Source organism: Diospyros lotus, chromosome 5 (assembly GCF_014633365.1).
Source record: "Diospyros lotus cultivar Yz01 chromosome 5, ASM1463336v1, whole genome shotgun sequence".
NCBI classification, from domain to species: domain Eukaryota; kingdom Viridiplantae; phylum Streptophyta; class Magnoliopsida; order Ericales; family Ebenaceae; genus Diospyros; species Diospyros lotus.
The window spans coordinates 25,221,484-25,247,561 of NC_068342.1; the positions used below are offsets into that span (position 1 = coordinate 25,221,484).

Below are 26,078 nucleotides of genomic sequence, written 5' to 3' on the forward strand. Positions count from 1 at the left end.
TTGCAAGTTCCATTAATCCTTATCCATTTTGGATTGCAAGTTCTATTACTCTAAGTTCTAATATCCGGATACCTTGTATCATATCCGGATGTATCTAAAGTTCTTCGAGTATGATATCCGGATGGTTTGTTTATACATCCGGAAAGGTCAAGATAATATCCGGATGTCTCGCCTGATATTCGGATGCCTCCCTTAAAAGTTGAAATTTTCATTCGAATAGTCCCCAGTTATTTCTGAATGCATCAATAAGATATCTAGATGACCAGAATCATATCCGGATGTCTTAGTTCATATCCAAATACTTCCCAGCATATCCAAATAGCTTCTACGTTGAATGTCAGTGTATCCGGATGAGCCTTCTTCATATCCGGATGTCTTTCATCATATCCGGATATCCTTCCTGATATCCGGATGACTTTTCCAGAAATCCAATTTAGCTTCCAGTGAGTCCTAATTCAAGTTTAATTCAATTAATGTATTCAATACCTTCTAACATTGAATTCATAAGCCAGAACATGACAAGTTAATCATACCCATACCCTAAATCATAGTTCATTGAATCTTTGTATTCTAACATATAGATGAAGATCATATCATGTTCAGCATTATTATAACATGATCAGCATTATTTTGTGAGATTATGTGCATACATTTTGGTATGAGCATTGAGTATGACTTTATATGGAGCACTACATATTGTGTGCCAGCATTTATGTGAGCATTGCATTGCATTATCCGCACTAGGCGGCTTAGTCCGCGGGGATCCCATCAGTTTCAGTTTCAGCTCAGTTTATGAGTTGCTCGCCTGGTGGCAACCAGTGGGTTAGGGGCTTTTCCCACAGTACGTGCTTACAGTTTTTATGTATGCAGGTTTCAGATCAGATAGGTATGTATTATCAAATTATGTGGGCCTATGAGACAAAGTTGTATACCTGCATTTAATTTACAGTTTATGTGCATTACATTTTTATTAATGCAAACAGACAGTGATTATACAGTACAAGTTCAGTGAGTTATTTATCAATATCGATATTCTTCGATTTAGCTTCAGTATTCTTTCCAGCTTATTACTTGCTGAGCTTTTGTAGCTCATCTTGTACTCTTCACCCCTCCAGGTTCTAGCAGGTGAGTATCAGATGTGGGGCCTAGCAACAGTATTCAGTAGTGTGTGTACATGGAGCCGCTCAAGATAAAAGATGTCTGGGAGTCCGTTGAGTTTTATAGTATTTCCTCAGTTTAGATCTATTTTATATTTCAGTTGAAAGATTGTCCCTTAGACAGAGTTTATGGTTTCCAGTCTGTATTGACTCAGAGCTTTTATTCCAATTGATTGAGATGTTCAGTTATGGTATCAGATTTCAGTTTATCAGCCAGTTTATTTTATTATCCCTAGTAGCACCTCTTCTCGATCAGTTCTAGGAAATGGGGTGTTACATTTCATACGTTTAAATTTTGGGTCAAAACCTTTCCATATTTTGAAACATGAGATTAACATAAATGATTTTTCATATTTATGATTGGTTTTTCACCAAACACATTTATGTTCTAGTTGGTCTTTTGCCTTAGAACAAATTTAGCTCTATGTTGACCAACAACTTCAAAGCTAATTTGAAAATCATTTTAGGAGACTGTTTTAAGACTAAATACATGACTTAGGGATTAAACCAATATATGTTTATCATCATCAAAACTAATATACAAAAAGGTGCAACATCAGGGGCGATAGCGTGCGAGTGCACCACGTGGGCATAGCCCGCGATCGCCTAGGGCGGCATGTGCCTGCACAAAGCAGGCTGAGCTCGCTTCCCTTTTTCTAGGCCGTGGGCTTGCCCCGCGATTACGACCTTGGCCTAGCCACGCGCCTCATGCATGCGGGCTGCATGCCGCGTGCCTTACGTAGGTGGCCACGCGCGCGCGTGCATGGCACGCGTTGTTAAGCGCATGCGGCCCCTATTCCCCCTCCCAATTTTAATTATTTATTTTATATTTCCAGTAAAATAAATTTGAAAAAAAAACGGTTTTCAAAACACTTTAGGTATAATTGTTATACTCATGTTCGACAATCATATAAATTTTATAATATGCTTTTTAATTGTTAAATAGCATGTTGTGGATGCCTTGTCGCATATCGATATTGGTTATGGATTTAGGACACTACATAATTGATGTATGTGTTGTGTGGATGTATGGATTGTTTTATTTGATGGCCTGCATGCCGAGATTTGTTGTTTTTGGATAACGATTGTAAAATTATTTGTTTAATTTTATTTTCGCTTTTATTCTATTAAAAGTAGTTTATAGTGAATGTAAAAGTGGGGATTCAATCAATGGTGGCACAATGTGGAATAGAGTCGTCAAAGGTGAAACAATCGAGGACACGAAGACCCTATGTAAACAGGTTATGCTTGTAATAGTTATAAGTAGTTTTCTTTTATTGCACCCACGTATGCACCACACGTTTCCAATGGTCAAAATCGTGCTTAGAATGCATGTTTGAGTCCATGACCATATCGACTACTTTATGCAATGTTTATTTTACATAGTTGATGAATGATGATTAAAACATTACATGTGTAAAGTGAGACCTAAAAAATTAGACCAGAAATCTCCCATAATTGTAAAATTAAATTGTAACCGGTTATACCTTAAGAGTTAATGCAATTTAATTGGGGCTCTCCATCACGGTAGAGATTAGGGCATTTTGATTCGTGTGTTGACCGACTATGGATACATAGGGGTTGCACACTGGTTAAAATGTTTTTAATTTCTAGTTATCATTTGATGAGACGGGGATGCACAAATATTGAGACCTAAGAACCTGTTATGTGGGGGGATTGATATTCAACTATGCAGACTTATTAGCATGATGGTATAATTTAACCATGTTCAATTGCCAAGAAACTATTATGTGAGGTACATTGGACTGGGAGACAAGATAATATTTGGGCCGTACATGAGATGCACTGGACAAGAGTTGTTCACTTATTGAATTTGTTATTCCAAGAATCTATTATATGAGGAGTAATAAGTTTGATAAGAATCCAAATGCCCACTGGAATTCATGCTAACGTGAATTCGCATTTTCCTTTATTGGGAGTAAGGAAGCTGAAAAACTTAGTGGGAGACACTGTTTGATTTAAAGACCAAAATCAAATAGTTAAGGAAAATAAGATATCTAATAATCTATTTATTTTCTGCAGATACATCAAATGGCTTCATTGCACCCACTTACTAGAAATCTTGACAAGCACCAGCTAACTGGACTAAATTTCAATGATTGGCTCTTAAACTTAAAACTGATTTTGAACTTGGAGAAAATTACTTATGTGTTAGATGCTCCTGTACCTATGCCTGCTCATGATGATGGAGGAGAAAATGTTTCTCAAAACATTACTCAAGAGGAGCAAGATACTCTCACCAAGTGGCGAGATGATGATCTCACCGCTAGGAGTTATATGCTTGTTTCAATGAGTAGTGAATTACAACGTCAACATGCGAATATGCCTGACGCGTACTCTATCACCACACACCTGCAAGAGTTGTATGGTGAACAAAGTTGGAGTGCAAGATATGAGATAACTAAGGCACTATTTAGGGCAAAGATGTCTCTGGGAGGATTAGTAAGAGGACATGTTCTCAAAATAATCTCTTTGTCAGAGAAGCTGAAGGATTTGGGGGATGAGTTGAATCTTCACCTCCAAATTGATTTGATTCTTCAGTCTTTGCCAGATTCGTATGGGAATTTCATATCAAATTTCTATATGAATAAAATAGAGTGTACACCGGTAGAGTTAATGAACATGCTCATTATGGCACAGAGCAATATGAAATCGGGTACTGTGATGGCTGTTACCTCTTCCAGAAAGACTAGGAAGCAGAAAGGCAAGAAAAATGCCACGCAAGTACCACAGGGGGCCAAGACAATAAGTAAGAAGAAGAGAAAAGCTGTTGCCAAAGGAAAATATTTCCATTGTGGCAAGGACGGGCACTGGAAAAGAAACTGCAAAGATTACCTTAGTTCCTTGAAGAAGGAAGCAGATGAAAGTAAAGCAAGATCGCTACGGGGCAAGCAGCGTAGTTCAAAATTTTGAACCTTACCCCGATCCCGGCGATTGGATCAACGTCTAAATCAAACAATCATATACATAATAAAGTAAATCTAACATTTAGATTTTTAAGTCGTTTGCGGATTCAAGCCGTCCAAGTGTCCGGCCTCTAACTTGTGATACGCGGCGCACGTCCGTTGGCGAGGAGAGCGGAATGGGAGTGCTAGCTCCTTCTCCTAACAAGGCTTATGAATGGACGGGAAAATAATTGATTTTCAACTCTTGAAAACCAACAAAATAAGAGGCATAATTTGGGCATCCCATAAAGGGCTATTTATAAAGAAGCAACCTCCTAGGGTTTTCCCAAACCCTAGGGGACATGGATTGGGCTAGCCCATTAATCCTAGTCCAACTAGAAATTAAAGTGGCCAAAATTCATTTATAAATATGTGGCCCAAATCTAATTCAAGCCCAAATAATTAATATTTAATATTTGGCCCAAATCTTATTTAGCCCAAATATAATATTTATTATTTAATATTTGACCCAAATCTAATTTAGCTCAAATATTTAATTTAATTTAATTTAATATTTGGCTCAAATACTTTATTTAGCCCAAGTATTAAATTAAGCCCAAATTATTAAATTAGAAACTTCTTTCTAATTTAATCATTAAGTTAGAAACTACTTTCTAATTTAATCAATTGCTATTTTAGGAAACCTTTTTCTTTATGACGACCCCTCATCATATCGACGTCATTACGTCTGTTTGTTCTTTTCCCGTGAGAACCTACGACGGCACAACTTCTTGCCGAAGTGTCCCACTTAACCATATGTCCGTTTTCCTAGTTTAAGCCAGGGACCGTGCCTATTGCGTATGACTCATTAGGCTCCCGAATATGTTGGCAATGTGTCGGTACGAACACATAAGACAAGATTGGCCTCTAGCAAGGCATCATGCCTACTCAATTATTCAGAAGGATTCATAATCCGCAAATAACCTTTCACGAGCATGGTTACCGTGTAATTCGATCCTCTCATCAATGTATCCTATGTGATCTCAAGTTGGCAATGTGTTGCTTGATTATGATCACATAAGTCTTTCTTCGGTTATCCGGATATCTTCACTTAATAAAAAGTGAATCAATAACTCCTTATTGATCTCTTTCACCATGGCCATGGATTTAAAGTGAATATCCACCGAAGGCGCCTTAGATACATCATCCTCTTGTTGGAAATGTATGCCCTAAAGACATGTTTTGTTTAATTTATGGTAATGATGTCTCTTTTATTCAGTTCATGGCACATATATTATTTGCATTTAATTGTTGGAAAAGTGTCCATGCTATTAAGTAAGTGATTCATGTGATGGGTCGTTCTTCACAGTTAGGCATGAATCATGGGTACTTAATAAGCAAGAAAAATATTACTCTTGATCTTTTGATAGAATTGGGCATTCTATCATGATAAGATCATTGTGCAATAGATCCTAATGGAGGATGGCTTGCCTTAGCCAGTAAACAGTCCATTTACTCTAATTGTACAAGCGCATTTGGAATGCGTAGAGTGGACCTGTGATAGAAGCTAATGACAAAGTACTAATTATCATGGAGCTAGTCTATCACTGCTACTACGTGGACGAGTACGCTAATACTTGAGTATTAGTTGGTGGTCTAGTGAACCTAGAGCTATATTCTTAGATTCATTGTAGGTGAGGTCTATCAAAGATCAATATCTTTTTGAGTTAGGAGTATGGTTTCTAATTAGCTAAGACAGACTAATACAAGATAGTTTCTGTGATTCACCCCCTTGTGATTGTCCAAGAATAATCAAATAATCCAGGGCCCTAGGAACGTGATTTTAGAGTGTGTGCTTCTGGGTAGCTCCCAGTGATAAGCAAGTAAATTCGAGTAGTCACGGATTATTGGACTAGTGATCTAAGGATGGTAGAAATCATTTAGAGAGGTGTTAGTACATTATTCCTTTCTAAATGATGGGTGTTACGCAGAGGGGTATTTTCGTCATTACACTAGTAGGTCAAAGACATGGCATATGCAAAATTATTCGTGGGGTCAGTGTTACCATATGGTGATAGTTGGAACACTTAGAATGCCAAAATATAGCTACTAGGTAGCAGGGATATTTTGGTCATTTTAGTAGCCGTGAATAATTTGTCTTTTGGTCCCCGGGGTAGCTCAATGTAACTCATGTATTTTTTAATACATTTGGCTTGTTGGGTGAATTACATTGAGAGAGAATTATTTTATTCAGGATGGTCCATAATTAATTGGGCTAGAATAAAATAATAGTTCATTAGTTTAATTAATTAATTGGGCTAACCCAATTAGAAAATTAATTAAATGGACTTGGCCTATTAGGGTTTGGCCCACTAGGGTTTTAACCCTAGGGTTCTCCCTATATATACCTCTCTTTGGTTGTTTTTCATCTAAGGTCGTTTTTTGCTCTTCTTCACCGAAAGAGAGGCCAGGAGTTCGAGTCATACTCCGGAAGATCGAAAGAGTGCTTTTGAGTTCTAATGCGAAGGAGCCAAAGGATAGCAGGACAGCCGTCGTCTCCACCACGCGAAGAAGCTCCCGCGCATCCTGCTCCCATCGCTCCATTCCGTCCGGTAATCCGCCGAAAAAGTAAGTCTCCTAGATTCTAATCAATACGAGGAACGATTTTGATTTTAAAACGCTTCCGTTTCATGCTTTTGTATCCTCGTTCCTGATCCTTCACCTCTATCAAGGGATAGACGAGTCCCATCTTGGCTATGCACCCATCTCCATAAGCCTCACGATATACCCAACGATCGCCCACATGCAGCCTTTGTCTAGGCCCATCGAAATGATGTCAAAGTATACCGGTCTTCTTATGAGATGACCGTGACAACCTCAGGTCCAAGGATTAGTTACACCCATCTCGTATGAGAATTCCATCAACATATAACCAAAATGGATTCTCATGGCGAGTCATGTCCAATGACACGTTCTCCAACATTGGTCACCTATGTACTTGTCTAGGCATCCCCATGCCTATGGGTGTGAGACCCCCATTGCTATCACATAGCAAAAAACATAGCACATACAAGTCTTACCGCAATTGTCAATATCCATTCTTGACATTGCTACGACTTGGGACGTTTAATGATGTCTAGAAACTGTGATGCATCATCTCACATCTTTATAGATTAATCACAGTATACATCATATGGACTTCTATCTAGTTTCATTCGGTTATTACAAAAATAATAAGAAACTAATAGAATGACTTCTTGTGAAATTGAATAACTCCTTATTCAATAATAAATATGATTACAATTGTCAGTGTACAACATGCCCAATCTGATTGGGTCTAGAGCACCTACACTAACAGCAGAATGTGTGATGATAGTTCACGAGTATTTTTCCATTGCTCATTGTTCTACTTTATGGATTCTAGATTCTGGAGCGACAACTCATGTTTGTGCTTTTGTACAGGATCTGGAGCAAAGTAGAAGGCTCGCAAATGATGAGATCGTGCTGAAGGTGGCAAACGGGGTAAGAGTTGCAGCCACGACTATTAGCACTGTTACTTTATCTTTATCGCATGGACATAGTTTAGTTTTAAACAATTATTTATGTGTACCCGGAGCTTTTAAGAACATTATTTCTATTCCTGCTTTAGTGAAAGAGAATTATGAATTTTCTTTTAAAAATAATGTTTGTGAGATTTATTTTGGAAATAAATTGATTGCTTATGGTAATTTTGTCAATGGTCTTTACATTTTGAATGTAACTGTTGATGATGATAAACATCTGCGTGTATTGAATAATAACAAGAGACAAAGGGATAACCCAAATCCCAAAATTCTGTGGCATCATCGATTGGGTCATATAAGGGATGACAAAATCACTAAGTTGGAGAAAGATGGGCTTCTTGGCCCATTGGGTTTTGAACCTCATCTAACTTGTGAATCTTGTATCCTAGGAAAAATGACAAAATCACCCTTTGTTAGACAAGGGGGCAGAGTTACAGAATTGTTGGGACTCATACATTCTGAAGTATGTGGGCTAATTAATGTAATGGCCTGAGTAGGTTATCAATACTTCATAACTTTTACAGATGATATGTCTAGATATGGATATGTTTATCTCATGAGACATAAATCTGAATCTTTTGAAATGTTCAAAGATTTTAAAGCTGAAGTAGAAAATCAAATTGGTAAAAAGATAAAAGCTTTACGATTAGATCGTGGAGGTGAATATCTAAGTCACGAGTTTGAATATTTTCTTAAATTTTTGAGTATTATTTCACAACGCACTCCACCAGGAACACGTCAACTGAACGGGGTTTCAGAAAGGAGGAATCAGACTTTATTAGATATGGTCCGAAGCATGTTAAGTTATTATGACTTACCATTGTTCCTATGGGGTCATGCCCTTCTTACTGCAATATACCTTCTAAACAGATTACCTTCCAAGTCAGTTTCTACAACGCCATATGAGATATGGTTTGGTAGGAAACCAAATCTTAAACATGTTAAGATTTAGGGATGTACAACTTTTCTAAAAAAGCTCAAATCAGAAAAACTTGAGACTCGATCTTTAAAGGGTAGTTTCATAGGTTATCGTAAGGATACATTAGGATATGAATTCTATATTCCTGAGCTGCAACAAGTAGTTGTTAACAGAAATGCCATTTTTCTTGAAAAAGAGTTTATTCAAGAAGGTAGAACAAAAAGGAAAATAGAACTTGGTGAAGAGTTCGTCGAACCTGAATCTATCCCACAAGATGTCCAATTATCAAGTGAGGAGCCAAGGCCGAGTCTTGCACCTCCCAATAGGAGGAGTGAGAGGACACCTCGGCAACCTGAGAGATATGGTTTCTTAAGTGAACAAGAGTTGTTCGTAGTAGGAGACCATGATCACTCAAATGACCCTACCACTTATCGAGAGGCGATGTCAGATATCGACTCACAAAGATGGCTAGAGGCTATGAAATCCGAAATGGATTCCACGTATTCGAACCAGGTCTAGACTCTTGTAGATCCACCAAAAGGTATAGTACCTATTGGATGTAAATGAGTCTTCAAGAAGAAGATAGGTTTGGATGGAAAGGTAGAGACCTACAAAGCAAGATTAGTGGTGAAAGGTTATCGTCAAAGGCAAGGTGTTGACTATGAGGAAACCTTTTCTTCAGTTGTCATGCTTAAATCCATTAGGATTCTACCAGCCATTGCCTCTCATTGTGATTATGAGATTTAGAAAATGGATGTGAAGACAGCTTTTCTAAATGGTTATATAGATCAGGATATCTATATGGAACAACCTGAAGGCTTCACACCCAAGGATCAAATAGGGAAGGTATGCAAGCTTAAGAGATCCATTTATGGTCTTAAGCAAGCATTCAGGAGTTGGAACATTCGTTTTAATAATGAAGTCAAATCGTTTGGGTTCATTCAAAACATTGACGTGAAAGTAAGGCAAGATCGCTACGGGGTAAACGGCGTAGTTCAAAATTTTTGAACTTACCCCGATCCCGGCAATTGGATCAACGTCGAGATTAAATCATTCACAAATAAATAAATAAATCTAACCTTTAGATTATCGAGTCGTTCACAGATTCGAGCCGTCCAAGCATCCGGCCTCTAACTCGTGATGGGAGTGCTAGCTCCTTCTCCTTTGCGCGGCTTGTGTATGGATGGTAAAAGAACCCCCTCGTTTCGTATTGATGCCAAAAGAAATGGGAAAGAGTGAACGGCAATACATTTTTCAACTCTTGAAAAATGACACAAAAACCCCTCTCTTTTTTTTCTTCACTTTTGGGCAACCCATAAAGGGATATTTATAGTGAAATATCATAGGGTTTCTAAAACCCTAATGGATTGGGCTAGCCCATTAATTCTAGTTTAATTAGAATATTAAGTGGGCTTATTCTAGTCCAACTAGAAATATAATTAAATGACCCAAATCCTTTTATAGGTTTAAATAAAATATTTTGGCCCAAATCTAATTCAAGCCCAAATATAATATTTAATATTTGGCCCAAATCCAATTTAGTCCAAATATAATATTTAATTTAATATTTGGCCCAAATTCAATTTAGTCCAAATATTAACTTAAGCCCAAATATATTTTATTTCCTATTTTCCACTCCAACAAATAGAAAATTATTAAATTAGAAACTCCTTCCTAATTTAATTAATTGCCATTTTAGGAAACTCTTTCCATTATGACGACTCCTCGTCATATTGACATCATTACGTCTATTTATTCTTTTTCTGTGAGAACCTACGACGGCACAACTTCTTATCGAAGTGTCCCACTTAACCATACGTCCACTCTCCTGGTTTAAGCCAGGGACCGTGCCTATTGCGTATGACTCATTAGGCTTCCGAATATGTTGGCAATGTGTTGGTACAAACAGATAAGACAAGATTAGCCTCTAGCAAGGCGTCATGCCTACCCAATTATTCAGAAGGATTCATAATCCGCAAATAACCTTTCACGAGCATGGTTACCATGTAATTCGATCCTCTCATCAATGTATCTTATGTGATCTCAAGTATGGCAATGTGTTGCTTGATAACGATCACATGACTTTTCTTCGATCTTCTGGATATCTTCACTTAATAGAAAGTAAATCAATAACTCCTTATTGATCTCTTTTACCATGGCCATGGATTTAAAGTGAATATCCACTGAAGGCGCCTTAGATACATCATCCTCTATCAAGGGACAGACGAGTTCCATCTTGGCTATGCACCCATCTCCATAAGCCTCATGATATACCCAACGATCGTCCACGTGTAGCCCTTGTCTAGGCCCATTGAAACGATGTCAAAGCATACCAATCTTCTTATGAGATGATCGTGACAACCTCAGGTCCAAGGATTAGTTACACCCATCTCGTATGAGAATTCCATCAACATATAATCAAAATGGATTCTCATGGTGAGTCATGTCTAGTGACACATTCTCCAACATTGGTCACCTATGTACTTGTCTAGACATCCCTATGTCTATGGGTGTGAGACCCCCATTGCTATCACATAGCAAAAACATAGCACATACAAGTCTTACCGTAATTGTCAATGTCCATTCTTGACATTGCTACGACTTGGGACGTTTAATGATGTCTAGAAACTGTGATGCATCATCTCACATCTTTATAGATTAATCACAGTATACATCATATGGACTTCTATCTAGTTTCATTTGGTTATTACAATAACAATAAGAAACTAATAGAATGACTTCTTGTGAATTTGAACAACTCCTTATTCAAATAATAAACATGATTACAATTATCAGTGTACAACATGCCCAATCTGATTGAGTTTAGAGCACCTACACTAACATGACGAGCCCTGTGCATACAAAAAGGTTAGTGGGAACGCGATTGCGTTTTTGGTCCTATATGTTGATGACATCCTACTCATTGGGAATGATGTAGGATTGCTATAAAAAATAAAAGCATGGTTGTCAAGTACATTCTCCATGAAAGATTTGGGAGAAGTTGCCTTATAGGGATAGAACCAAGAGATTGATAGGGCTCTCCCAAATCAAGTACATAGAAAGAGTGTTGAAGAGGTTCAACATGGAGGATTCCAAGAGAGGCCTGCTGCCCTTTAGACATGGAATCCACCTCTCTCGGGATATGTGTCCCAAAACATAAGAAGAGAGAGATCGCATGTCTTGGATTCCTTATGCTTCGACAATATGAAGCTTGATGTATGCGATGTTATGTACTAGGCCTGATATCATTCATGCTGTAAGTGTTACAAGTAGATATCAATCTAATCCAGGTGAGCAACATTGGATTGCTATTAAGAACATCCTTAAGTACTTGAGAAGGACTAAGGATTTGATTCTTACGTTTGGAACGGGAGAACTTAAATTGGAAGATTACACAAATTCTAATTTCTAATCAAATGTTGATAATAAAAAGTCTATCTCAGGTTATGTGTTTACTTGCAATGATGGAGTATTTAGTTGAAAGAGTTCCAAACAAGATACTACTGCTGATTCTTCTACAGAAGCTGAGTATATCGCGACATCTGATGCTACGAAGGAAGCCATCTAGATCAAGAAGTTTGTGATAGAACTTGGAGTGGTTCCCTCAATAGAGTTTATCGTGCGCCTATTTTGTGACAACAATGGGGCTATAGCGCAAGCCAAGGAACCAAGGTCTCACCAAAAGTCCAAATACATTGAGAGACACTTCCACCTTATTCAAGAGATCGTTGGTAGAGGAGATGTTAATATGTAGAGAGTAGATACATCAGAGAATGCAACAGATCCACTAACTAAGGCTATGAACTAGAAGCAACTAGATTCTCATCTAGATAGATGGGGTATGAGATACCATTCAAAGTGGTCTTAGGGCTAGTGGGAGATTATTAGATATAAGCCCTTAAGACCAGTTATAGTGACACAATAGGGCTTGATCTTGTAATTCTTTAAACACTATTTAATGGCAAGTTTTATGTTTAATTTAAATTGCAATATGGTTTGAATTGAATATACAAATATCCTTTAGTATAATAAGGAGTGGATATCATTCTTAATTGTTAAGAATAATCGAGATGGATAATCCACAATACGTTATAATATAAATATGTTCCTGGCCATAGAGTTCCTAATCTGGATAATTAGCAACTCGCAAAGGTCGGCACATCGTCTTCCTCCTTGTTCGGTATAAGATACTGAAAGATAAGATTGGTGGGTCTCGTACCACTCTGTATGAGATACAGAAGGAAGATGAGTAGGTGCTTGTTATAGGAATGAGTTCACTGAATGGGATTGTTAATATTGAATCACATGGGTTTTATCTCACGGGTCAATGATTCAATATTAACTACGAATTTACATTAGTCCTTAGACTTGAGATGACATGGATATCTGTGTGTTGGTGGATTAGGATATCAACAATATTATATGGTTATCGTAATCAGGGATAGCCATACGTATCTATGTGCCTGGTTCAGTGACACACGAGATATGTGTGCATCAGACATGGAATCTATCACCTTGAGATATACGAGGAGGATATCCTATGCGATTTAGTGGTCACTTGATGATAAATCCTTGGCCGAGGTAATATGACGACGGAATTTGGATTTCGTAGAGGTTGTATCATATTAGTCAAGTGTGATTATTGGATTTGGTCATATAACGAGATCGAGAGATTTGACCTGCTGACCGTGATCTCATTTCTCGTAGGGATATAGTATGATAGAGGGATAGTATTGTAGGGCACCGTAGTGTAAGGATCACATTCCTGCTTCACATTAAATTGGGTAATCATAACATATTGCTAGATGTCACTCATGATTTACGAGAATTAATAATTAATTAATTCTCGTTGCTAATTTAATTGCGAACCTAGAAAGTCCCACCCAATAGAAATCGTTTTAAAAGAAAAAAAATGGGTAAATTTAGTAATTATGGAATTACAGAATTATAAGTGTAATTATTTATTAAAGAAATAAGAATAATTAAATAAGTAATATGATTATTTATTTAATTATTAAGTTGGATTGGGCTTTTTGCTAGCACCTAAAGCCCGGTCCAATAGCACTTAGGGTTTTAGGGTTTTGTCTATAAATATGACATTAAACCCAGAATCCAATAGATCAATCAGTTGAATCGAAAATAAAAATTTTAGAGAAAATTTCCGTATTCCTTTTTTCTCTCAAGTCTTTTGGAGTCTTGATGGTTTCGGGTGGACTGACTCGACATCTTAGGCGGGTTATCGGCTACGAAATCAAATTTCGTTTCGAGGTAACTTTTTGTTTTATGTCTTCGATTTAAATCGTAAGATTTGAAAAACGTGATACTAATAAAATCAAATTTTATTTTTCTATTGCGTATGATCAGATCATGATTTCTAACACACCCATGATATCCTAATAACTAGGCACAGTCACCACAATGAACATGATGTATGACAAAGCAGAAGGAATATGCATAAACCAAGGAAAATATGACATGTAAGCCACAAAAGCATGATATGCAAGTTAACAACCATGCACAAGTGAAGCAACAAATGCTCAAGGTACAAGTGAAGTAACAAATGCTCAAGAGAGCAAGTGAAGCAAAAAATGCTCATGAGGAAGCAAGAAGCATGCAAGAACCACTCACCTTAACTAATTACCTTAGGAAGCACAGTTTACAACGAGTGGGAATGAGTTTTCTCATAGTTTTCTGACTGATTGGCACGAACTTTGAGAAAGACTCATAAACTCTAGCGAGGCCCATTCTCCCTCGATTCTCCACCTATTTTCTTCCTTGTTTTTGTAGAACTGTCCCATCCTTCTAAAGAACAAGACCCTTCCATTTGATTCCCTCAATTTAGCAGAGATTCTCTTTAGAAATGTTTAGAATGATTTGTAAACAAACCCATGGGTTTCTTTATAGACTTCCTAGGCCAATCACACGTCGCCACCTTGCGAGGTCATTATAAGGCTTTAAATCCTATCTTCAAGTGGTCAATGAATGCTTGCCACATGTCCTTAAGGATGAGGTTTGGAGACTTTAGCAAACTTGGGGACTAAGTAAGCTTTTCTGGCCAATTATGCGATGCCACCTCAAGGGGGTCATTATGAGCCATCATGTGACCTTATTTTATCTTCCAAGTGCCCAATGGTTGCTTGCCATGTGTCCTTGAAGATAAGGTTTGGAGACTTTGGAGGTTAAGCCTTGGATTTCAAAATGATCCAGAGTGGATTAAATGTTATTTGAGATCTGCAATCATGACTTAATTATATTGGAATAAGTTTGGAATCCGAAATCATGACTCTAAAATGGTTAGTTGGGTCAGTTCATTACCCTAATGATCTAGTCGCGAAGTTTCAAGAATTACACATTTGCTTAAACTTTTTAGGTAATTGCACTTAGACCCCTTGTAACTTGGTCCCCAGGCCATTCTTTAATTGCATTTTAGCCCCCAAAGAAAGGATAAATTATGCTAATATCCCAAGGTTTTAGGCAAATTACACTTTTACCCGAACTTCAATATTTACGATTTTACCCCTGGTTCAGAAACTGAACTTTTGTCTCAAGCCTTCTATAATCCCTTGAAATGACCTACTTCCTCAAGTATTAGAACCAAATAATCTCAAGTATTACATCATATTTGAGTTTGAAAATATGGGATATTACACCCTAAAAATGCATAAATGTCGTGCGGGTTGGATGTTGGCTATTGCTAGTTATTAGGCTTGTTTTGTGTTATGTGTTGCTTCTATTGCTTGCTTTTTGTTGTCCCCAAAATTGAAGATTTAGGGGTTATTTATAGGTATTAGGGGGATAAGGACACATGAAACACGTGTGCAAGGCTGTTATGCTCTTTCTCGAGAAAATGACAGCGTGTCTCCTCTACCTACGGTGTTGTTAGTGTATGCCCTATAGCTTAAGAGTTAAGTTGTACTTGATATATTAAGATATGGTATATTTGTTGAGTAATAGATCTAGTTGTTTCATGTTCATGTTATTTATTGGCAAACTTTGTCTTTTGTATTTATTTATTTAGTAATTACTCAAATACAAGATGCCTAAAGATAAAGTTCCTAGGTTTGCTTTGTGTAGAAAGAAATTGAGATGTGACTTTAATTATAAGGTCCTTGATACACCTAAGAGTATAACCTTAAACTTGTCCTTGGTCAAAAGTGTCATCGAGATAGGACATCAATGACACAAAGAGACTAGTGTGTGCTATGTTGTTACCTTTAGGAAAGGTAGTAGTTGATCTTACAAACTATGGGTATGGGATACCTAAGCTAGCACACGAGTGCTTGTTTGTGAGTACAAGTTCACTAGACTATGACCCGACCAAAATGATTCCTTATGGATCTTGCAAGAGTATCTAAGGAAACCTCTAGTGGTAGTTGTGCAAGTGATCTTTTAACTTGAGGTCACCACTATGTCTTGCGTGTGGATTCGTATGCCTTGACACTATGAAGGAAGCATCTCAATAAGAGGTGTGAGTACGGTAGTGATTGGGTATGCCATGAAGCATGTGAAGGTTGTGTTGAGCCAAGATAGGATTCATTGACCCCTAATTTGGGGAGATATGTCTCATGGGCCCTTTGGAGAAATATAGCTTGTAAGTCTATGGCCATAACATGATAGAGATCCTATGAAGCTATACTTTTCAAGAACCAAATAAATATTATAATCAGGTACTGAATGGGGATTGATGCACAATCCATGTCCCCGCTTGATTAAGACACTTTAAATCCATGAAGGGATTGAATTGCATGAGAAGACCATCACAGAGAGGTAGTGATCATAAATTGATCTTTCCACCAATTGGAGGCCATGATGGATTGTGTCTATGACTTTATTTGATAAAGTCATGGCCAACATATGTAAAAGCCTGATGGGTCACACGCAATATGGGTTTGCAATTACAAGGTAATGATGGGTTTGATTAGGATCGAGGAATCCTAATGAGGAGCTAGAGTTCTTAAATATTATTAGTTAATATTTTAGAACTTAAAATAAATAAGTCTTTTAATTAAGTTTTTCATAATTTACTTGAAAACCTAGTTGGACTAGGCTAACCAAATTAAGGGCTTGGGTCTTGGTGGATTGTTACTTAATTAATATATGGGCTTATTTATTAAACTAACCTAAAGATATTGGGTGGATTAAGGAGCTTAGTGGGCTATTTTAAAGTGTTTAAAACTAAAGCCCGAAATGAAGAATAAAAGGAAAGCCCAAAGGGTTTATAACATGGGCTTAAAATATGGCCCAAACCTCAATTAGGGTTTATGCCTAGGGGTTATTAAAGGAATCCGTGTAGACATACTATAACAACCCGTTGGATGGCCTAGAAGTTATTTAAGAATTATTTAATTATTTATTTAATTCTTGGCTAAGAGAATTTGCCAATTAATTATTTAATGTGGCAATTTATAATTTTTTAAATGAGAGGAATAGCATTTAAAGGCATTTAAATTATGTGGAAATTAAATGCAAGGGCATGAAGGTAATTCTAGAGTTTTAAATAAAAATTTTCTATTATTAGGAAATATTTAATTAGAGATATTATGTAAATGGGGGAATCCATACATGAGAAGGTTTAGGTTTGAAGTCTCCAAGTTAATTAAGAATAAGGACTCCAAATTATAAAAGGAAAAGGAGATGAGCTTCTAAGACTATTTCTTTATCTATATAAAAGCACATAAGCCATAGTTTTCTTCACCCCGCGTGAGGAGTAAAGAACCAAGAAGTCTGTGAGTTGTAGAAGTTGCTTTGCATAGGAGATTTCTGGTTGAGATCGTGTGAGTCGATCAAGATTTATCGAGGCAAGTAACTTCCCTATAATTCCTTCCATTACAGGTTCATATTAGTTTCGTTTTTAGATTATTCCAGTTCTTTGTTGTAATTTTTAGATTTATATCAATAAGTAGAGACGTATATATATATGTGTGTATAATAGTGAAGTTATGAGCAAGTTCTATTACTCTTCCATTTTGGATTGCAAGTTCTATTACTCCTTCTCCATTTTGGATTGCAAGATCTATTACTCATTCTCCATTTTGGATTGTGAGTTCTGTTACTCCTTCTCCATTTGGATTGCAAGATCTATTACTCTTTCTCCATTTTGGATTGCAAGTTCTATTACTCCTTCTCCATTTTAGATTGTGAGTTCTATTACTCCTTCTCCATTTTGGATTGCAAGATCTATTACTCCTTCTCCATTTTGGATTGCAAGTTCTATTACTCTTTCTCCATTTTGGATTGCAAATTCTATTACTCTTTCTCCATCTTGGATTGCAAATTCTATTACTCTTTCTCCAGCTTGGATTGTAAGTTCTATTACTCCTCCATTTTGGATTGCAAGATCTATTACTCATTCTCCATTTTGGAGTGCAAGTCATATTATTTCTTCTTTCTTTTGAGTTGCAAATTCCTTCCTCCTTTTATTTCTTTTAGAGGCAAGTTCTCATATATACATGATCTTTATAGCGATTTAATCAAATATTATCTTTGAATCATCCTTAAAGTTGTTTCATATCAAATGGGATTCATTTTCCCAATATTTTATTCAGAATGGTATAGAATCATTAAGTTTTGTTATAGATTTCAGCCTCTGTTAGCGTTCATGTTCGTCAAATTTAATTGCAGATATCCAAATGGATCTTCCCATATCTGGATGAGTTATAAGTTCTTTGCGTGTGATATCCGGATGGTTTTTCGTACATCTAGATAGCTCATATCTGGATGCCTTTCCCTTCTATCCAGATAGGCCTAGTATATTCGAATGCGTTGTTTTATATCTGGATGTCCCTCTCAAGTTTTGGAATTTCATATCCAAATGCCTCAGTGAGATATCTAAATGACCTGAATCATATCTGGATGTCTTAGTTCATATCCGAATACATCCCAGCATATCCGAATAGCTTCTGATTTGAATGCCAATGTATTTGGATGAGTTTTTTTTCATATTCGGATGTCTTTCATCATATCCGGATATCCTTCCTGATATCCATATGGCTTTTCTAGAATTCCAATTGAACTTCCAGTATAGCTTAATTCAAGTTTTATTCAAAAAAAAAAAAATGTAATACCTCCAAATATTAAATTCTCATGCCAAATATGATAAATCTAACATGTCCATACCATAATACATAATTCATAGAATCTTTGTATTCCAATATATTAAAGATTGGACTATATGTTTAGCATTTATTATGACATGATTAGCATTATTTCGTGAGATTATATGCATACATCTTGGTATGAGCATTGAGCACGACTTTATATGGAGCACCACATATCGTGTGCCAGCATGTATATGAGCATTGCATTGCATTATGCGCGTCAGGCGGCTAGTTCGCAGGGATCTCATCAGTTTCAGTTATAGCTCAGATATGAGTTGTTTGCTTAGTGACGACTAGGGGGCTAGGGGCTTATTGCCCACAGTATGTGCTTACAGTTTTTATGTATGTAGGATTCAGATCAGTCAGATATGTATTATAGATTGTGTGGGCTTATGTGCCAAAGTTGCATACCTGCATTTAGTTTACAGTTTATGTGCATTACATTTTTGTGAATGCAAACAGATAATGATTATACTCAGTACAAATTCAGTAAGTAATTTATCAATATCGATATTCTTCGATTCAGCTTTAGTTATTCTTTCTAGCTTATTACATGTTGAGCTTTGTAGCTCACCTTGTACTCTTCACCATTCTAAGTCCTAGTGGGGGAGTACCAGAAGTGGGGCCTAGCAGCAGTGGTCAGTAGTGTGTGTACATGGAGCCGCTCAAGATCAAAGATGTTTGAGAGTTTTATAGTGTCTTGTCAAATTAGGATTATTTTATATTTCAGTTGAGGGATTTTCCCTTAGACAGAGTTTATGGTTTTTAGTTCTTTCAACTCAGTTTTTATTTCAGTTGATTGAGATGTTCAGTTATGGTATCAAATTTCAGTTTATCAGAGAATTTTATTTTATTTTATCTATTTTTCCCATAGCACCTCTTCTAGGGCAGTTTTAGGAAAGGGGGTGTTACACATACAGAGTGAAATTTAAAAAAAATTTATTCACGGATTCCATTAGAGGATTGACTCCTAGGAAATAGATCACGGAAGAAAGATAGCTAATACCTTTTCTAGCATAAATCACCGAAAAGTATGATTGCCTCTAGCTACACAATCGCCCAACCTCTAACGTGTAATCCACGTGAACAACACTTGGAACCTCAATAGGAGCAACTGTCCTAGGGTATCATGGAGTGCTAGCTCAATGGGAGGGTGGAATTTTAGAGGCAAGAGGTTGCCCTTGAGTATAGCCAAAATTTAGACTCACAATTAGGGTTTTTGGCAATCACAAAGATCATTAATTTTTGACTCTTAACAAGGGTATATATAGAGTTTTAATGAAAACCCTAACTTGAGTGGACTAAAGCTCATGAGTGTGGCTCCTCTTTCATTGGGCTTGGCTTTATTTAAACATTTTAAATCAGCCACTTAAAACCCAAATTAAATTCCTTAATCTAACCCATTAACCCTAGGTAAGTAGTAAATAAAATCAACTAATAATTTGGGCTAAAAAGTTACAAAACCCTAAAGCCTAATAAGAATTAATATCCAAATTTGGACATTAAGTGACTTTAATCTCATATTATTAGGATAATTATTTACATTAATTTTCTTAATATCAATCTCATTAATATTTAGGAAATTCTAGCTCTTACACTTAGGTGTACTCACAAAACCTATCGAGCCCGTAATTAACTCATCATGCTGTCTTATTGCATGTGACCTATTAGGCTTCTACATATGTTGACAATGATTCATTTCCCGAAAAGAACCATAAATCTTGAGTGGGATTTAGCAATCCATCAAGGCCCCCAATTAGTAAAAGGAATAATAGCAATCACCAATCTTTCAGTGGAGGCTACAACCATATATGTGTAATGTTATCCCTTAATCGGTTTAAATTGTCTCAACCAAACAGAGGATTGGATTAGATGTCACCTCTTCTAAGTTTGGTCTTTCTATCATTGATATATCAAAAGGATAACTTTAAGAGTATTTGATTTAAGATTCAATCTCAAATCAAATTCCCACTGTGCATAGATTTAACAGTTACCTTTTTATTAAAGGGGCCCAAGAGACATTCTCACATTAAGGGTTGATGAATCCTCTCTGGATCACTCACAACCTTTGTATGCTTCATGACATACCCAATCACCGTTGAGTTCACACCCTTTATTGGATACTTTCATAACGGAGTCAAAGTATGCCAATCCACACACAAGATACTATAATGACCACAAGTCAAATAATGACTTTCATAACAAAAAAATTATTTTTTTTGCGGCAATTTTTTTGTGGCAGTTTTCAAAACCGTCGCAAACACATAGTATTTTGCGGCGATTTTTCAAAACTGCTGCAAAATTCATTAAAATATTTAATTTTGTGATATTCTCAAAGAACCGCTACTAAATTAAGAAAATAATAAAATAATTCAAAAATTAAATTCAAAAATTAATTAAATATTAAAAATTAAATTAAATTAACATTTGCGACTATTTTGAAAAACTGTCGCAAAATTCATTAAAAAATTGAATTTAGCGAAGATTTTTAGAAACTACCGCTAAATTCAAATAATAATTAAATAATTTAAAATTAAAATTAAATTAACATTTATGGCAGTTTTGAAAAACTATCGCTAAATTTAAAAAATAATTAAATAATTTAAAATTAAAATTAAATTTACATTTGTCACAAAATTCATTAAAAAATTAAATTTTTCTTAAGAGATTAATTAAAATTTAAATTAATAAAAAAATATAAAATTTTAAAAAGTAATTTAAAATTTAATTTAAATTAATCACAAAATTCATTAAAAAATGAAAATAAATTAATTAAAATTTTAATATATAAAATTTTAATAATTTTTAAAAAATAGATAAAATATTTTTTTTAGTTTTCAATCAATTAATTTGTTTAATTTAACTCAATTAATTTATTTTTAATTTATTCCTTTATTCTTTTAAAATATAATCAATTAATTAATATTTTTTAATTTATATAAAATATAATTCTAAAAAATAATGGTTGAATTAGTAGATAATTTATATGCGTGCATATATTACAAGGAGGCTTCGTAGATCAGATAGTTCGTGCATGCAGGTGCATAGGGGAGGTCCCATGTTCGAGACTGTTGGAGGGGAAGGTTGGGAATTAATTTTCAGCATCGCCATGTGGTGAGTGAACATGCGACCACGTGGCGCACGAACATGCAACCACTTGGCGCGTAGGGGCTAGGCGCTCTCGCAAGCCCGTGCCTATGTGCAGGCATGAGGCCCTGACGGCCGGGCGCGCGACCTAGCTGCCCATGCTTGTGTGAGGTGCGGCATTTAAAAATTCAATTTTTTAAAAATTTTTGTGGTGGTTTTGAAACCGTCTCTAAAATTAAAAATTTATTTATTTTTTAATTTTTGCGGCAGTTTTGAAACCACCGCTAAAATTAAAAATTCATTTTTTTTGAAATTTTTTGCAACGATTTCGAAACCATCGCTAAATATTTTAAAAACTGTCGTTAAATCACCTATTTTGCGGCAGTTCTTAAACTGTCGCAAAAAATATGACTTAGCGGCGGTTGATGAAAATCGCCGCTAAATGCTCCGTGATAGCTAATTTAGTGGCGGTTAAATGCAGAACAAAATGCCGTTAAATGCCATTTTTTTGTAGTGTTTATACAGCTGGCACTAGAGTTTCAATAGACACTTGAAAACCTTATGGAATCCCATGTTGAGTCATGTCCAGTGAACTTGTTCTCCAACAAGCACCCATACACTTGCCTTGGATCTCACACCAACAGCTTTGTAAGATTGGTTGTTATCTTCCTTAAGACAGAGGCAACATGTATACCAGTCTCGCATGCATCATTGATACCCCTTCTCAATGACACCTTGACTAGGGACTATGTTTTAAGTTAATAACCTTTTGGTGTATGTGTTGAGTGCTCTTACAATTAAAGTCAAACTTTAACCACTCTCCACACAGGTTAGTCCTCGGAACTTCATCCTTAGTCATTTACATACAATTAAGTACAAATGATGAATAGTGCCTATTTTATTTTATCATTGCAACGATCATTGTGTATCTTTCACCAAACCACCACACTTGGTTTATGAAGCCTACACTGGCTTACATCTTAGTGTATCATTTATGAGCTCACCACACTTGGTTCATAGGGCATACACTAACAGTTATAAATAGCCCCTATGTGTTCCCTTTGTTTCTTGAAGCCTCTCCTAGTTTTTTATGCCGTTTGACGTGTATGAGAGAAAGCTCTCACACCGCCCTCTTGAGCTAGCACTCTTTTCTTCCTTAAGGAAGTCACCCCCTGCAAGGTTCTTGGATTTCAAGCTTGCGTGGATACCGTTAGAGGCTGGGTAATTGAACGACTCCAGATCACCGCTTTTCGGGATTGGATCTACACATGAAGAGGTAATCCTTTGCCATTATTCCGTAATCTATTCCCTTGGAGAGATCCTAAAGGTATTTACAACTAAATTTTTTATTTTTCCATTGCATTATGATCCGTAAATATCTACAAGTGTAGTCTTGGAGTTAAACTTAGAAAGGCTTGTTAGTGTCGGTGCCCTAATGCTAAACTTAGATGGCATATGATATTTATAATTATGGAACTAATGATGTAATTCTTGCAATATATATAACAAAATATGTTTTCATATTTTAAGGTCATATCTTCATTCATAGCTCTCCAATCATTACATATGAATGAATCATTAGATTTCTTGTTGAAAGTCTTATTCTTAAGTGTTAAGAATGTGTGATAATTGACCTTTGAAATAAGGAAATCTTAATGATAATTTCCAGTCCTTAGACTTCTTAGATGGGGATTATGACTAGTCGAGTACGGATTGGCACATGAGATACTACCTTTTGTTAGTATGAGATGCTAATGATAAAGGATGGTGAGTCGTATGGCATAATCCATGAGATGGATATAGTATACATGTGGGTGGATGTTAGTGGAACATCTACTGAATATGATGCACGTGGTAGATCACATGGCTGAGAGGATTGTCTATCATAGGCTTCGATTGTGTTATTGGTCCTTTGATAGAAGGAAACACAGTTATCACATGGCTGAGAGGTGCTAGGGATTTTCCATTGCTAAGAAACATCTGGTTACTAGGTGGGAGATGTACTGTGTAGTCCCTGTGTAGTGGCATATGGAGGCAAGTGATTACTAATGGGATCCCTACACCTCCGGTGCGAGGTGAACATCCTATGCGATCAGTGGTGGTCTTGATAGTAGAAACCCTTGGCCAGGATACACTTGATTGGAAAGTGTTCCAATGTCTTAAAGAGTTCCGATGTGTCGTCTCATTCTCACCACATTAATTTTAGCATAATCATCGAGTTACTGAGTTTAATCAATCCATGAGTTTCACTCGATCGGGATGATAACAGATGGAGGGATTATAGTATATGGGAATCAAAAACCCGAATAGGTTATGTTCTGAAGTAAGGCTTCATTACTGGTAGGATCGTCCTAACATAATGCTAGTTGTCACTCAGGGTCTTTCAAGGTATTTTGAGGAGATTGAGAGATCCTCGTTGTAGACCAAAAGTGTTTGGTCAATGTCAAGATGGTTGACGTGTCCTAATTGCCACTTAATTGTGAACCTAGAAGGTTACACGCATATTCGGATGTGATGGTTGACTAAGTGATTAAAGTTAGAACCGTCATTAAGAGTTAATGACATTTACCATTAAGAGTTAACAGATTGGGTTCAACGATCAAATTAATAAGGAGCAATTGTCAAGAGTTGATGGACATACCATTAAGAGTTAACAAGGACCTCGGTTTCATCATGAGATGGTGAAAGTGTCACTAAGTGTTTTTGGTGGGGCCTAGATTCAATTTTTGGAAGTTTTTGATAAGGGGCCAAAACAGTCGATAGCCTGGTGAATCGATCAACCAGTTCCAAGAGAAACGGTTGACAGCTCCTTGCAAACGGTCGACTGTTCCTGTTGCAGAGGTTGTGAATGCATTATCTTTTCGTCGTCTTTTGTAATCGAAAGCTAGAGCACGTGGCAAGGGTGGACGGAGGGAGGACGACATGTGTTCTCCTAACCTCCTCCATGCCTCCAGCCTGATTTTGCAGATCCCTTATCAGTTGTGAGTGATTTGGGCAGCTAGGATTTTGCTTATTTGATATATATATAAGCAAAATGGGAGAAGAAATGGGTGTGTTGTTGCATTGGCTTTTCTCCCAAAAACCCTTGCCCGAATCCTTCTCATTCTTGAGAGCTTAAACCCTCTCTAATTTACCTTCTTTCATAGCTCTTTATTCCTCCATTGCTATTATAGCAACCCAAGCAAAATAATGATACTTTTTTGGTTCTTGGGTTTTCTCATTTTGAACCCATTTGATTCCCAACCTTAATCTCCCTTACTCTCTCTGTCTAGCACAAAGAGAGAGTAGTGGGATTAACCATCTCGTTGGAGTATAGACTCGATAGGCCCTTCGTATTTTTGGAAGACGGTTCAGTCTAACCGAAAGGATTATTAGGGAGCTGGTTTTGGAGCAAGTATTTGCCACAACCAGAAGGATTTCAACCTCTATATCGACTTTCAAGTGTTGAAAGGTATACCTACTAAACCCCCTATGGCATGGTTTAGTTTTGGATAGCATATGGACATTGAAATGAGTCTTGCAAGGGTATTTTTGGTTTATGTTTCCTCTACCATTTTATTGGTTTTTCGAAAAAGTTTTGAAAATCCAAATAAACCCTTGCATTGATACTCTAATAGTTGACGTTTCTCATCAGGGCCTTTAGGAAAAATCCCCTCCTCCTATGGGGAAAGACCCCTGGAAGGAAGTGGGTCTGAAATAGGGTACCGCATTACCCCATAGGTAATGTAAGCATGGACGTATTTCCTCGGGGTTCCTCTAGGAGCATGGCTCGACAAAGGGAACTATGTAGGTCCAAGAAGTTGGTCCCTGATGAATGATAGGTGGACAAGGGCTTTCACAGGGGAAAAATGCTCTGACCCTAAGAAGGTATTTCACTAAAGAGATGCCTTCCTCCTGAATTGATGTACTACCTATTTCGAAAGGACTCTCCTAAGAGACTATTTCACAACACTAACAAAAATACTTATCTATGATACAATATGAACTAGATTTGAATTTTGAACACATTATATTTATACCTTTATCCAATGGAAACCCTTAGCATTATTAAAAGATTTACTTTTGGTAGCAGATTTTTTTTAGTAGATCTTTTATCTACACAATAGAAATAGAATGCATTGGTAGAACCCATCTATACTAATGGATTTTGTGCCTATTGGTGAATTTTTCTGTTAGCATAATGCATTTTTTTTATTGTGTATGACTTACCCAAATTGGTTGACTTGAGGCCACCTATCCATTCCCAAATGAAACTCATGATCATAGATCATGCAATAAAATCGCAGAAGGGAATAAAACGTACATTACTTCTCCCCATATGATATCTCTAGCCCGTCCTCAACACCAAT

The 26,078-nt window shown here is 36.5% G+C and overlaps 1 protein-coding gene across 1 annotated transcript in view; it reads left to right on the top strand.

The window, feature by feature from the left end:
• Positions 1-3,209: 3,209 nt before the first annotated feature.
• Positions 3,210-26,078, top strand: part of LOC127802163 (uncharacterized) — a 33,794-nt gene continuing 10,925 nt past the window's right edge. The window contains exon 1 of the mRNA XM_052337865.1: positions 3,210-3,927. Coding sequence (XP_052193825.1) covers positions 3,210-3,927 — 718 coding nt within the window. The remainder of the gene's footprint in view (positions 3,928-26,078) is intronic.